Source organism: Marmota flaviventris, chromosome 10 (genome assembly GCF_047511675.1).
Source record: "Marmota flaviventris isolate mMarFla1 chromosome 10, mMarFla1.hap1, whole genome shotgun sequence".
Lineage (NCBI taxonomy): Eukaryota > Metazoa > Chordata > Mammalia > Rodentia > Sciuridae > Marmota > Marmota flaviventris.
In genome coordinates, this window is record NC_092507.1 from 108934391 (window position 1) to 108949774 (window position 15384).

The 15384-nt window shown below is 38.5% G+C and overlaps 1 protein-coding gene across 1 annotated transcript in view; it reads right to left on the reverse strand.

The window, feature by feature from the left end:
• Positions 1-15384, reverse strand: part of Spag17 (sperm associated antigen 17) — a 212384-nt gene that overhangs the window by 119577 nt on the left and 77423 nt on the right. Inside the window, exons 7-13 of the mRNA XM_027940326.2 lie at positions 13520-13701; positions 9796-9954; positions 8684-8747; positions 8360-8472; positions 2997-3134; positions 2793-2906; positions 2088-2238 (exon numbers count right to left, since the gene is read on the reverse strand). Coding sequence (XP_027796127.2) covers positions 2088-2238; positions 2793-2906; positions 2997-3134; positions 8360-8472; positions 8684-8747; positions 9796-9954; positions 13520-13701 — 921 coding nt within the window. The remainder of the gene's footprint in view (positions 1-2087; positions 2239-2792; positions 2907-2996; positions 3135-8359; positions 8473-8683; positions 8748-9795; positions 9955-13519; positions 13702-15384) is intronic.

Sequence of the window (15384 nt, forward strand, 5' to 3'; positions counted from 1 at the left end):
ACCCTTTGATGCTGTTGTAATTTCAGCCAGAGAAATCATTCACTCATGTCTAATATAGGCTATTACAGTCAGTAAGATTTCTTGTTATTTTAGATTCTGGAAGGGTCTCCTCCCACCCATATGAATAGCTACTTTCCATAATTGCCCTTCAAAGTTTATCAACTTTCAATTGGCGTTAGTCATTGTGTATTTATTCCTTTATGGCACGTGTTCATCCATTTTCTCAACTGGTTATTGTATACTGGGGAGCCTTGCCATAGGTGCCTAATATTCACAGAAGAACATGATTTTGTTCTCTCACTTTAAAAGTTCAAGACAGAAGGCTGGGAGGAAGGAATTAAGAATGGACAGAATTCAGTGAGGAAAAATTCATTATTGTGGTAGATAAGTGTTTCAGAGGTTGCCTTCATTTTCTTCCCAACAGAGATGAAGACAGGGGCAGGGGTCCTTTTCAAAAACATGGCATGCATGGGGTGGGCTGGCAGTTTAAAGAGAGGCAAAAGAGTTACTGAATAAAGGAGAATTTGCTCATTCATTATTTCGTAAATATTTTTGAGCACCTTCCAGATGTCAGTAACTAATAAAAGCTGGTGAACAAAGGTGATGAACTCAAACACTACAGTGAATCTCACCAGTATGCATATCCATAGGCACTAATTAAAAAAAATAACCTATAAGTAAATAGAAAGATTGGTACAGTAGAGGGAAGGGAGGAGGGGAGGGAGAAGGCTAGGAAAAGGGGACTGGACTAGAGCAAAATTTTATTTCATGTTTTTATAATTATGTCAAAATGAATCCCGATGTTACATGTAACTAAAAATGACCAATGGGAAAAAAAAAGGAGGTGGTAGGCAGTTCAGATTTTACTCTTGAGGGGGCAGGGGGTGGAGTGGGGGGAGGAGGGGGGAGATGCACAAGAAAATTGATGAAAATTGAATCACAATGATGAGAGAGAGATTTCCTTTCAAAAAAGCCTCTCCTACTTCCTGTGTTCTCCCCCTCTGACATCAATCACCTTTTAACCTTTCAACTAGTGAAGAAGCAGCCAGTTTCTGATGGAGTACTGTGCTCCTATCATGTGGCCAGCTAGTCATGTGATTAAATGAAGAGATAAATGGGGATGCAAACTTCAACATTAGCAATCAAATGGAGAGGGCATAGTTTCCACTTAAGAGGTGGGGACCCAACTGAAGTGCTGTTTCTTCCTCTTTGCTCTTCATGTCTTCATGTCAGGGCATGGTTATAGTCTCACTGTGAATTTTCTAAATCTACTACATAGGATCATTCAGTTGTTACCTTTTGCACTGGAATACACTGCTTTTATATTTTAATCTTAATATATATAATCTAATGCCGCACACACACATATATAGTCTAATGTTACATCTGATCTATTGATTAGACTAGATATAAGGAGTTTCTTGATGAAATGAAATTAGAAACTTCAAGTTTCCTTTGAGTACAAAAATTTTTCATTAATTGTGGGTGGCTGCAACCAGAGAATATGAGAATTCAAAGATGGATAACTCTCTTTTGGGGCAAAGTTGCATGGTCAGGCTCGCCCTGCCCACTTGCCAATAACTACAATGCTATTGTAATCTTTTTTGTGGTTTGCAATGATGATAAAGGGGTGCCACATTGAGAAAGTGAAGGCAAGGATGGCATTCTCCCAGGACAGGAATGTGGTTATCTTACGATGGGAGGTTTTTGTTTATTTTAAAAATTTCAAAAATATGTGAACTGTCATTTAAGTAGGATGGGATTACTACATCATCTCAATGACATCAACAGAGAGATGGGGGAAGGAGTCAGGGAAGAGGAAGGAAAGATGTGAATTACTCTGGTTAAGGACACACAGTGGAAAGAAAACCTGGTGCATCAAATTGCAGAATGTTTTTCACCATGGCTGTGTTACCATTGCTACTGAGGATATTCAAAGTGAAAAAGTTGTAGTCCATCAAAATATTCATCTTAGCCCCTGAAAGATCTTTAAATGATCAAAATACATTTTGCAAATAAGGATGTAATTTGTAGAGGCACATAGGACCACTAATTAAGATGAAGTTAAGAAGAAACAATGTACTCACCACTTGTGCAGAAGTGCATAAGTTCATGGATGGTAGCTAGGCGTTTAGTGCTGTTCCAGGGTGGAGGCAGAGGGAACTGAAGGAATTCCCACTGTGGCAACTTGGATTGCATCTCCTCCTCAATTTGAACTGGGTCAATACCCTTTTGGTCCTGCCCCCCCCCCCCAAAAAAAAAAAAACATGACAGAAGGCATTAAAATAAGCCATCAAGTGCCTTATGCATATGGAGAAGGCTAAACATGATACCTTCACTCTCGTTTATTTGGGAACAAGGGAAATCAGTGGTAATTGGGGAAGACAAACTTGGTATTTTGCTGAAGGTCACAAAAACTAGTTCTCACTTTGCCAGAAGTTCCCGGTACACAGAAATGACTGATCTGCATTTGCAGTGACAAACTGCCCAAGCCTCATATATATTCATCTCTCTCTTCTGAGATCCTTTTCTGGCTTCCACTGTTTTTCATACCAGCAGATATTTAAAGAAAATAACTATGAGGTTTTAATGCAATTTCGGTGGTAGTCATAATCAATTCAACAGTTAATAATATTAATCTTTCTTTGATGATTTCTCCCTTACCCATCTTTCTTTTCTGACATTCATACCTCACCTATTACCTAGCTTTGATGAGGTTATCTAATTGATTCCTTCAGCTGGTGAATTTCAGGTGCACTTTTCAATCACCCTCTGGGCCACCTGATCCTTACCTTCAGTGCATACTTCCGGTGAGCGTAAGCATCGTGATAGTTCAGTAGGAGAGGGCCTTTGGGCACTGCTTTTGTTTCTCTTTCTTCTTCAGATAAGAATATTTCGTGGAGATTCTATTTAAATTGAAATATATACTCATTTAAGGAGAGACTATATACTTTCCCATCATGTAAAAACTCGTTGGCTAATTCATGCCATCTGACCTTTTTCTCCCTCTCGGAGAGGCAGAGAGAGGGCAGCATAGACACGATGTGAGCTGCGATCCGGTTGTCTAACCCATCTGCTCTCGGGGGTGGCCTCACCAGACTGGGAGGAACAAGATCCTTTTCAGTTGCCACGACCTATAGGAAAGAACCATTGGGAGGGATTGGCTGAACGGTCAACTCTTTACTGATACTCCTGAATTTCCATTGCTCTTAGTAAGAGGAGGACTGTTCCTCACACTAAAGTACTAGTGACAACAGCAGGAAAGTGTCAGCGATTAACACAGTAAAAGGAAAAATGTTTACAGTCTATGCATTTAAGTTGACATGATATTAATACTTGCATTAAAATAGATAACACAAAACACAAATGGTAAACACTAAACTTCAGCAGGAGTCAAAATAACAACAAAAATATTCATTCTTTCTCTTAAAGCACTGAAAACAGGACTAGTGCAACTTTGGATTTAATATTTAAATCCAAACTAACTGCCTGCCACATACTGCGCGGTAGGGCATCTTCATATCCATTAATTCAATTAACCCTCATAGCAATCTTGGTTAGATACTATCTTCTATTTTATAGAGAACAAAAGTAAGGAGAGTGAAGTTAGATGACTGGTCCAAGTCTAGGGCTATTGAATAGAGGAATTGGGGTTCAGGCCAAGTCCTCATTATTTCTTCAAGAATAAAAAAGTGTAAGAAGATGAGATCAGTAATGGATATTAGTCTCCTTTATGTGGGGAGAGTGAGGTCTAGACAGATTAAATGCCTTATTCAGTTTTACATGGCAATCAGGTAAGAGGTTGAAATGTACTCAAGATAGGTAGCTAATGTATAGTCTCTTCACTATAATAATAAAAAAATAATAAAATTATTCTCATGATTTTACACCCCTTCTAAGATTTCTCACTCAACCTTGGCAGTAGAGACTGGATAATTGGACTACATAATTATTATGGGGGCTGTCATGTGCCCTATAGAATATGTAGCAGCATGGCTGGCCTCTACCCCTCTGATGCAAGTAGCACCCCATTGTGCTGGCAAATCTCCAGACATTTCCAAATGTCCTGTGGGAGACAAAAATAACTCCCTATTGAGTTTTGTTAGTCTACTCTAGGATAACAAAATAGTCTCAGTATTCTATTTTATTTTATTTTTATTTTTAATACTAGAGATTGAACCCAGGAGCACTTAACCACTGAACCACATCCCCAGATTTTTTTTTTTTTTTACAAGGTCTCAGTAAGTTGCTTAGGGCATTGCTTGCTAAGTAACTGAAACTGACCTTGAACTTGTGATCCTTCTGCCTCAAACTCCCCAGTTGCTGGGATTATAGGCATGTGCCATTGCACCTGGTTCAGTATTCTTTACTAATTATAAACACTTTACTTTCAAGAATCACTATTTCCAGTCTCTATCTTCCACCTATCTTGTGGACCTGATGCAACTTCGAAAGACCAATCAGAACTGTTCCACTTCCAAAATGGTAAAATCTAATGTCTGTTTCTGTAAAATGGCAATCTCCACGCTCTTATACTTCAACCTTTTCATTCTCTATTAAGAAGGCTTTACTCATTCGACACGAACCTAGTACCTACTGGGAGCCTTCCACGTGTTAGTAACTGAGCTCATTATCTTTCCTCTGGGTTATCGGGAACATAGTAATATTGAATACAACAACAATGACTATGGTGGGGCTGGGGTTGTGGCTCAGTGGTAGAGCGCTTGCCTAGCAAGTGCAAGGTGTTGGGTTCAGTCTTCAGCACCACTAAAAATAAATAAGTAAAATAAAGGTATAAAAAAAAGCTTTCAAAATATTTTTTCAAAAAGAAAAGAATGACTATGGTAAATGAAACTATGATACTGTGAGCTCTTCAGAGTATTTTTTAATAAATTTATTGACATAATAAAACTGTAGTCTTACAAAAAAACATTATGGGGTGACAAAGGCAAATATTAGTGTGATTGATTAGAAAAGTAAGGTAGTCAATAAACAGAAAACTGTATAGTAGAGGTGACAACAGTGACAGGGTCTGAAAAGACTTTAAAATAAACATGGAACTAAGAATAAGCCTGGAAGACTGTGCAAAAAATTAGAGAATTTACAAGTTAGAAATCTTATTCCTCAAACAAAACTTCAATAGCAGACCCGAAATTAAGGTAGGAAATAAGTAGGAAGTTAAGGTAGATTTCCAAAAGGATATATTGAAAGAAAATTTAATGAGAATAATTCTAATATCCCAACATCTATCCAGTTATAATTAGGGTAAGTAGGAGAAACAATATTTGAAGGTACAATGGAAGGTTTATTTTCAGCATCCACTCACTAATTCAACAACCCATACTCAGTGCCGACTAGGAATTAAGTGTGGTTATTGTGTGCTGGGCACACAGCAATGACTGAGACCACACTAGGCTCCTGCTGACATGGAGCGTGCATTCTATTGGGAGGAAAGCGGCAAGAAACAGGTTAATAAATAGATATTTTAAAAGGCTAATAAATACATTTTAATTACAATAGTTTAAATAAAACAAAGTACTGCGATGGAGAGTGCTGTGTGTGTGTGTGTGTGTGTGTGTGTATGTATATATATGGTGGAACTTCTTTAAATCAGGTGCTCCAGTGTCACTTCCACCAGACAGAGAAGTTGGGGTAAAAGGTTAAGGAAAAATTAAGTAATACATTTGAGGAAATCCCCAAAGACCTACATTGATGAAAAATTGTGTGTGTGCGTGCCCATGTATGTATGTGTATGTGTGTTCATGTGGCATGCATGTGTTTGTGTGTCAGAGAAAGAGACATGGAGCAGGAAATGAGAAGAAGCTACAATGCAGAAACTAATTTTAAGGCCTTTATAGGATACTGTAAGAAATTGAATTTCACTTAGGATGTGATTAAAAAACAATTTATAATTCCTTTAGATCATGTTGACAGGATGAAAAAACAAACAAAACCATAGTTTTTACTATTGTTTGGATGTGGTTTGTCCAAATGTGTGTGTGTTACAGGCTTGGTTCTCAAGGTGATGGGACCTTAACAGGCGGAGCCTATTGGGCGGTCCCTGGACATACTGACTTTGGAAGGGACTGAAAGGTAGTTCTCATGGGAGCCTGAGTCCCTTCTCTTTCTTGGCTTCCTGTCTTGCCATGTGATCTCTCCCCTTCACACATGCTGTAGACATGATGCCATCTGCCATGATGAGACCTAGATAAGAGGCCCTCACCAGAGATCAAATCTATGAGGATGTCTGGTCTTGGACATTCAGCCTCCCCAAACTGTGAGCTAAATAAATCTCTTCTCTTTAAAAAGTTATCCACTCTCGGGGATTTTGTTGTAGAAACAGAAAACACACTAATACACCTGGACATAGTCTTTTGTTATCAAATATAGAGAGCTGCAAAAGAAATAAAGAAAGAAGAAAGAAAAGAAAGATTAATTTTGGACATGCACCCGACTTCTCCCAGCAAATTAGAAGGAAGAAGAAAATGGAGCAATGCCATTAAAATACTTTCCCATGCAGGTTGACTAGGTTCAAAAGTCATTTCTGCCACTTACGACTTGAACAAGCCACTGAACCTTATTATGGTTCCGTTTTCTGATCTGTAAAATGGGTGATAAAAATAGTTCCTGCATCATAGTATTGTTTTTAAAATTAAATGACTTCATATATTGAAAGCATGTAGAGCAGTGCCTGGTGGATATAAGTGCTATGCATATGTGGCTACTATGAATAACAATTTTTTTCGAATATACATAGAACAGTCACAAGAATTGACTGTGTACATCAAGTCACTGAAGTCACAGGAAATTTTAACTTTGTTAACTTGCAGATCAGGTTCATAGATCATAAAGCAATAAAATTAAAAATCAGTAATAAATTGTAGAAATAAAATTATTCATGGGAGAAATAAGTATATAAAAGATTAAGAACTGAATACATTGAAAATATCAACATGCAGCCAAAGAAATGCTCAAGAGGAAACATAAACCTAAGTAAGGCAAAAAAGACTGAAAATAAATGAAGATTTTAATTAAAGCCAAATACAAAATAAGCCCCAAAAAAGGATAGGGAAGAAAATAATGAAGATAAAGGAAGAAGTTAATAAACTCAAAAGTAAAAAGGAGTTGGCCAATGAAACAAAATGCTCTTTCTTTGGAAAGACCAATACAATAGATAGCAATGATTAGCAACCATATTAGCCAGCTTTTTGTTTGTGCAACCACAATATCCAACAAAAACAACTTAGAGGAGGAAAAGTTTATTTCAGCTCACAGTTTTGGAGTTTTAGTTCATGATGGGCCAAGTCCATTTCTCTGGGTCCAAGCAGAGGCTGAACATCATGGAGGATGGGTGTGATGGAAGACCCCCCCATGGCAGCCAGGCAATGGAGAGAGGGCAGGGGGAGGGAGCCACAGGGAAGATGAACCTTTCCAGGACCCCCACCCCACACACACAGTGAAAGTTACCACCCAGTCAGTCCATTCAAGCTAGGATGGACTGAGAAAGCTACAGCTCTCCTGATGGAATCATTTCACGCCTGAATATTCCTACATTAGCGCAGGAGGTTTTATGGGACATCTCAATATCCAAACCATACAGCAACCAAGATCAAGGAAAGAGAGGGTACAAATAAATAACAACATCAGTCATGAGAAGGGAACATCACCAGATGTTATGTTACTAGTGTGGCTGGTCTTTACTTTGCACGGGTAGGCTGGGAACACTGATTTTCCTCATGGTCCTGGCTCATGCCTTAATATGTCTATTTGACCTCCATATCTTTGCCTCTTTCTTGATAATGTCACTATGTCCCTTTCCCCATCAGGCTTTCCATCGGGCAATTCACTCAGCCTTTAGCACACTACTAACATTACATTAGTATACAGAGGAACGTAAAAACACATGCAAGTGAATAATACATACAGCTTGTACCATATCAAAAATCCAAATTAAATGGACACATTTATGTGAAAAACACTAGTAACTAATATTGTCATCAAGAGTAGAAATGTCTAATTAAATCTATAGGTTCAAAATAACATTTAAAGATAGCTGAAGACCACTACCCACCCCACCTATCCTTGTCCTCTTCTTCCATTAAAACAATACTAGCAAAAGAGAGTTTTAAGGATATGTTCTCTCAAAACTTAGGGGAGTATTAAGTGGAATTCCAGAGCATAGCAAAAGAAAGAGGATTAAAGCTGCTAATGAAAGCCAACTTTGGTTTTATGAAAAAATCTTTGTAACTGAGAATACATTCAGGTATTATGAGTATAATTTTAAAATAGTGTTAAAAGTGGAAATAAAGAGAGATGAAGGGGCTCACTCAAGGCTACCCTCTGGAAAAAGTCCACCCACCTGTTCTAGAATACAATGCAGTATCAGGGGTACAGACATGAATTCCTCTGGGATCGGATTCAGCAAATCATTGTAATATCTCATGTCTACCTCAGTTGTGGTGACGAATGTTGCTGTAAAATACACAAAACTTTATTGCTCCATTAAGATGTGCTTTCCATTTCTTCCATTAAAATTTCACGCATAAATTCAAACAATGACCTTGTACTAATAACATAGGAACTGTCAGTGGAAAGGTAGCTGAAGACATTAAGAAAGATAGTCATTACTCTTTAAAGTGCCCTCTCATGATGTTGATCCTCCAGCCACAGATTTCATACATGCCTGGTGGTGGAGCGGGTGGTTCTTCACTTTGTGCTTTCTTCTTTCCAGGGGTAGAGTGTGGAGTCTGTGTGAAAAATAATGAAAAAGACACACTGAGATATCCAGCTGAGAGGTGCTTTCATTGAATGCTGCTATGATATCAATAGGATTCTGGGATAAAATCATCTAATATGATAGAAGGAAAAGGACTTGTCTGAAGAAGGAAAGAAGGAGTGGAATGGGTGTGGATCCTCGTCAGTTTTTCCTAACAGCCCACTGAGCAACTTCAGGGAAGGTGATAGGCTGATGGTGCACTGAGAGTACAAAATATTTTCTTCCCTGGGTGACATGGAGTCACGCCATCCTCTCCCTTCCAATCAATCCTCCAGTGCTTCTCCACTGCCTTCAGGATAAAACCTAACCAAACTCATTATTAATTCAGCACTAAAGGACTTTCCTGATCTGCCTCCCACCTCTGCAGCTTTATTATACTGTTGGTCTCCCTGTTGCATAGGCAGCCTGGAAATACTGAACTTCTTGTGGCCTGGGCTCCTGAAATTTTACTTTGTTCCTGTGACTTTGTACCTTGTACCTCTTTGTCTCTTTCTTGAGAATGTCATGTGTACCTTTCCATCACCAGGCAATTTGCTCAGCTCAGAATTCACATTACCAACCCTCCTCTCCACCCTACTCCTCTTCACACCAGGTGAGATGCCATTTCTCTTTGCTTCTGCTGTGGTCTGAGTTGACAGCTCCTGGCATTCATCATGCCATGTTGCAATGGCAGTGGCCTCTGACTTCCATGAGAACAGGGAGTGAGTCTTCACTGTTGTGTTGCCAACACCTTTCACAGTGTTAGTAGGCACTAAATAAGTGTTGTGATTACTTTCTCAATATCCCTCTCCTTGCTCTACATGTTGATCATCACTCCACGTGTTGACCAGTGGGTTCCATCCACATCTTTGTGAGGGTCAGAGACCCCACCACTCAGCTCTTCAACATTGTGCCTAGGGGGCTTTTCCTTGTACCCAAACTTAAATGTTAAATTCCAACCAGCTAGTATTACCTCGACACAAGTTTTTATGTCATCTTTCCTTCGGACGCTTGACAAAAGACTTTTGAACCATGCCTACCTCAGAAATCACAGGTTCTAGGAGAGTTTTCTCAGTCACTGCCAGCGGGACATTGATAAGGTTCATGCTTTCCAAGTAGTGCTGGTGTTGCCTTTTCCAGTCCAAGCTGTCATACATCAGGCAGGCAATATTTTCAAAAATTTCGGTGCCCAATTCCATCTACAGGTGAGAAGATGAATGGCAATTGGCTGTTAGTTTCATACCAGCTACAGGTGAGACGATGAATGACACTTGGTGGTTCGTTTCATACTATTGTAAACAGGTGCGTGTTTGTGTCCCCCTTGCCAACTAAATCTATCAATAATTTATAGAAAAAAAAATCCTTGAATCCCTGAGTCACACTGGATTCCAGTTCTGGTGACCAAATCTGTATCCCTGAACCCTTCTTTTCTTTTTTTTTTTTAACTAAATAAATACAATCTGGTCAGTAGTTTCTACAGAGTGACTGTTAAACTTTTGTTATCTCAGTTCCTTAAACATGTTAGTTAATTTGGATATCCTTAGCCAAAGACAAGTGATAGATGATTTCTTACCTGTCTGTGCAGGTAGCACAATGGAACTGCTTGCTCAGCTTTCTGTATCATCCACTCCAGGATGCTACAGTGTGTGTGCAAATGATATTTTTTTCTTTCCTCCATGTTTACCTTCTTTCCTTTAACCTGGGCTAACTTTAAGGAAAAGCACTAAAATTCCAAGTACATTATTGCTTCTATAAGGTCCACAAGTTTTATGGGTCCACAAGCAAGTTATAGGTCAGGTGCTCTTATTACTTGTGCTTTCATTTCCAGGAGTAATTTCCCAGGAGTAGGGGATCTCTGTGATTGTTGTGTCTGCTTGGAAGCCAAGAAGGAGTAAATAGGCTCCACCTATTTCTGAGTTGAAGAGGTAAGGTAGAACGAGAGCTTCCTGTGGAGACGGGGAATCATAGTCTGGCAGAAGCCCAGGGAAGTGCACAGCTCTGCTCATCATAACACACCGATTCATTTGGATTCATGTGCTCATGCTAAGATAGAGATGTTTTTTGATTAGGCTTCAACCTGGCATTCCTTGCCTAAATACATAGAAATACATTTTCGTTTGTATTTCTAGGAAATGTTGTAATGCATCTGCCCAGTGATCCCTTAGCTTAACCTAGTTAGTTCATTTTAAAATCAAGCACCAAATGATATGCTAAAGGCCAGCAAATTATTTCAGCAATCGGGGTTTAACTTGAGATATTGCAGATGTTGTACATGAGCAGTTAGCACATCTTGATGGGCATTTATTTGATGTAAAGCTTTCGTTACCTTGGCTGAGCAGAAATACAGCCTGCTTGTTTTCAGCCAAGGTTACAAATACTTTCCTCCATCCAGAGAGGAAGAAGGACTCCTTGGCTGGCTCCTATGTTGGCTATGAGGCTGTTATCAACTTATAGATAGATCTGAGAGTGCAACACAATATAAGTGGTCTGCTTCTACTAGAAGTAGATTCTATTTTTTTATGTTTATCATGTGGTCCTAAGTTTAAAACAAACTTTTATCTTCACTACTAAGTCCAATGGCCTTCTGAAGTCCAACTTTATTGTTGAGTATTATTCAAGACTCTTCCTTTCCCGTCATCCTGAATAGTGGACCTTTCACTCACAAACTATGAAGTACACCTTGACTCTAAAACCTTACTGCAACTGGATTCACACCAAAGCGCTGGCATGAATGTGATACTCAAAATTACTTGCAAATCGACTTATAGCAGTGAGTGTGACCAGCTGGGCAGCACAGCCTTAAAGGGCTTTCTAGAGAGCTCAATATCATTGATGCCAGTTGCCCTCATGACTCAAATGTACATATGGGACATTAAACTGCTAAATCGAAGTCAGGAATGCTTTGTCATAATTAGTAAGCTGATAATACCTTTTCGACAAAAAATATTTTTTTTTCCCAAATTTTAATTGTCCTTTAAACTCTTCTCTATAATTGGTATAAAAGAAAATACAGCCACTATCACATTCTTTAAAATTAAATGGTTAAACTTCTTAATGAATAGAAAGTTGTGAACACTTGGGAGTAGGAGGCAGGATTTCAGGAAGGGTGCTGGGCCTTTTGAAGTTGTGTTTATATGTCACTGTATTCATATCCATGTCCCTATGATGCAATGGAATGCACTCTCTTTTGAGTTCAATATATTTCAGCTTTTCTCAGTCTGTGCCTGGGTAGTAAAAAAGATTCACAGAAGAGAGCTCTCCCTAGTGAAGGAACAAAAGGTACTTGATTGGAGGCTGCCTTAGCATCAATTCCCCAGTTCTTGGTGGGGCAGATGACAGTAGGTCCTTTTCTGAGCTCAGCATTGGGAAGCAGAGAGTAAAAGGGAAGGCAGGAAGACTCTCCACCTCTAGATGAAGGGGCAGAAAGGGGCAAAGGCAAAGTCCAGAGTAACCAGTTTTCCTAAAACTGACTCTGTCACCAGCTACAGCTTTTTTACATCCAGCTTCATTTTGCACCTATAGCCCAAGGCTAATGTTTACTCTGGCTGTTGACAAGTGACTCAAGCATTCTGCTTCTGCATAGTGACATCTAATGCTGTATGTTGAGAGTCTTTGCAAGTCAAACACAGTTAACCAAGGCTACTTACTCAAGTCAGAAGCTCCTATTCCCCAGCCTATCGTCACTGCTCTTTGGCTGTTACAGGTTTTGATCTCACTCCTCTCCTAGATAGTGGGCTTTTTTTTATGTTCCCTGTTTTCAGTCACTGTAGTAGACACCCATCTACCATCTCTACCCACTTTGCCCTGTTCCTTTCAGAGCACTGGCTGCCTGTGGTCCCTCCCTAACATTCTGCTTCAGTTCCACTCCTTTGATGCTGAAATATATAGCCTGTTTGTTGGGACTGGGGGTTGAGCAGAAAGTGGCAGGAGAAGTTTTCTGCTTCTATCTTTGTTTTAATAATGGAGGGATGCCTGAACACCTTCCATAGCATCCTTGAAAAGTAGTTACTTGAACTTGTTAAGGGGGGAAAAAAAAACAAAACTCTCATGCATTTGGGATTTGCTACATTTCCAAGTATCTGATTTTTCCCTTTTCTGAATTGTCGGAAAACTAGAGTGTGCTTCATATAACTCATGGATCTATGACTAGATCTATGACTCCTGGATCACTGCTTCTCTGGTTCATGGTTTTAGTTTTGCCTCCCTGCAAGTTCCTCAATAGCAGGGGTCAATAGATGTCCTCAGAAAATTTTACCTGTTAATTGTTGGGCCAGAGGTCAAGTCATCCTATTAGGAAAGAGCTTATTGGTCAAATAAGGTAAAAAATATAATTTTGGCGATAAAAGCAAGGGTTTAGAAAAACAATGTTTGAACTAATATATCTCTGATATATGAGAGAGGTAATACAATTAACTATACAATTTACTACTTTCACAATAAATATATATTAACATTTTAATTACTGCCTAGAACATTATTGAGATATGAAACAAAGCCATGTACCACTAAATAAAAGAAACACCTAATATTTATCTTCATCTTATTCTACATCTTATTCTTTATCACTAGTTTATATGCTAAAAGCTACGGAATCAGATTATAATTGCAACTGGGCATTTAATGTTATCCTTGTCCTGAAAATGAAGGAGCCTATCACAACATGTTGCATAGGTGCTCAGTAAATATCAACAGAATGAGTGAATGGGGCAAATGGACCAGGGTCACATACCAAACCCACACACCCTCACTGACAAGTATACTAACCATCATCTTGTTGTCTGACCAGTCAGAAGGAAAATTGGCTTCTTTGACCGTGTATTCAAGTCTGGCGACATCAAAGAGATTTGTTTCAGGTTTCTCGTTATTCAGGATTGGTTCCAAGTACTTCCAAAAAATTTTGAGTTCTTTTGTGGTGTTTTCTTTCTTCAAATTTTCAGCTTCTTTATCTAATAATAGCAACATGTTTTACTACAAAATGAGAGTACTGAATTTCTTCTCACTTTAACAGGAAAAGTGAGTCATGGGCATTGCAAGATATCTATACTATATCAAGAAAAAGAAAAAAATGTAATTTGGGGAAGTTTTTGAAACCGGACAATATAATTATGAAATCAGAATATTTTACTTTTGAGGTTGATATTAAAGTGAGCTTATTCACCTTGATTTTATAGTTGAGGCCCAGAAAGATTATGATGAGGACACACATTTTGGAAGCTAAATATGCTCAGTATTCTTATCACTTTGAGATTGCGTCTATACAGGACCAGTTTTTCTGGCAAATCACTTTTTGACCATATTTGGGTCTGCTATGTAACTGTTAAAAACATAGTTGATTCACTTCTCCTTCTCACATGGCTAAACAAACTGGATGAGTGATTTGTGCTTTAGTTAACTGTTTGGTCACATTAAAACAGCTACAGACTCTTTTTCAGGCATTTGTACCCTGACTGGAACATAATGACAGATTTTGATAAAGTTACACACGAACATTTGTCTAAAACATTTATGCTTGTTATATCTGTAATTGAATAGTAGGTTTTTCTACCACTGAGGACTCATTATTCCATTATAAAGTCTATTTTTATGTTAATTTATTTTTATTCATTAAACATTTATGGAAAGACTATATTTGGTACTTATGCGACATTTTTTTTTTCACCAGCTTCACTGAGAAATTATTTAATGTAACTAGCCTTTGAGATGGTCAGCAGTAACCTGGGATTGAATCTCAATTCTTTTATTTAATAGCTACCTCTAGTTTGAGAGTCCTTTTTGGTGAGATGGAAATAATAAAACGTACTTCCTCAGGATGTTGAGCAAGTGCATGAATCAATGCACTTAATAAAGCCGTTAGTGCTAAGCCTTGTCCTAAGACCTGTGCCCAGTAATGATAGCTATTATAATCAGGGGTAGTGATTTCTAACGTTGAAAAGCAATTGAAAAAAAAAAAAACATAGTGTTACAGAAATTGTGGTTGTATAAGTTAGAAAGCTCTGTGCAAATATTATTAATAAACAGCAGTGAAAGCAACACATATGGCAGAAAGAGCTGGGATTTCTGGAAACACAGGCTTGCACTGAATCCCCATTCTGCTGTTGAAAGTACACAGTAGCTTTCTGTTTCTTTCCCACAGAGGTGGTCTAGCACAATTCGCTGAGTTGAAGACCCAAAGGCTCAAAATGACTGAATGGCAATATGGTTGGGATCTTATCCCATAAGTTTGAATTCTCAGGACAGGATGGTAAAGTGCCCCCTCTGACTTATCGCAATAAACCAGTAGCAGAGTAGGGCAAGAATCCAAGGCTGGGACCTCACTTGGGTCATTTGGTGACTTGTGGTTTTTACAAGAACATTATCAACAGCAGTCCACCCAGAGTATACTTTGGGTAAAAGTTAGAGATCAAAAGTTCCTGAGAACTGTAGTTGCATAACCAAATTTTCTGACTTGCAGTCTGGGTTTTTTTTTTTTTTTTTTTTTATGGCTACAAAGGGGTATAAACACAGGGTATGATTTTAATTTGCAAAATTTACGACTCTTGGCTGATACAGGCAGAATCAATAGCAAATCAAAGCCTTGAAAAGATTTAATAATGTATGTATTATAGGACTATGTTTTGGACAGCAGATTG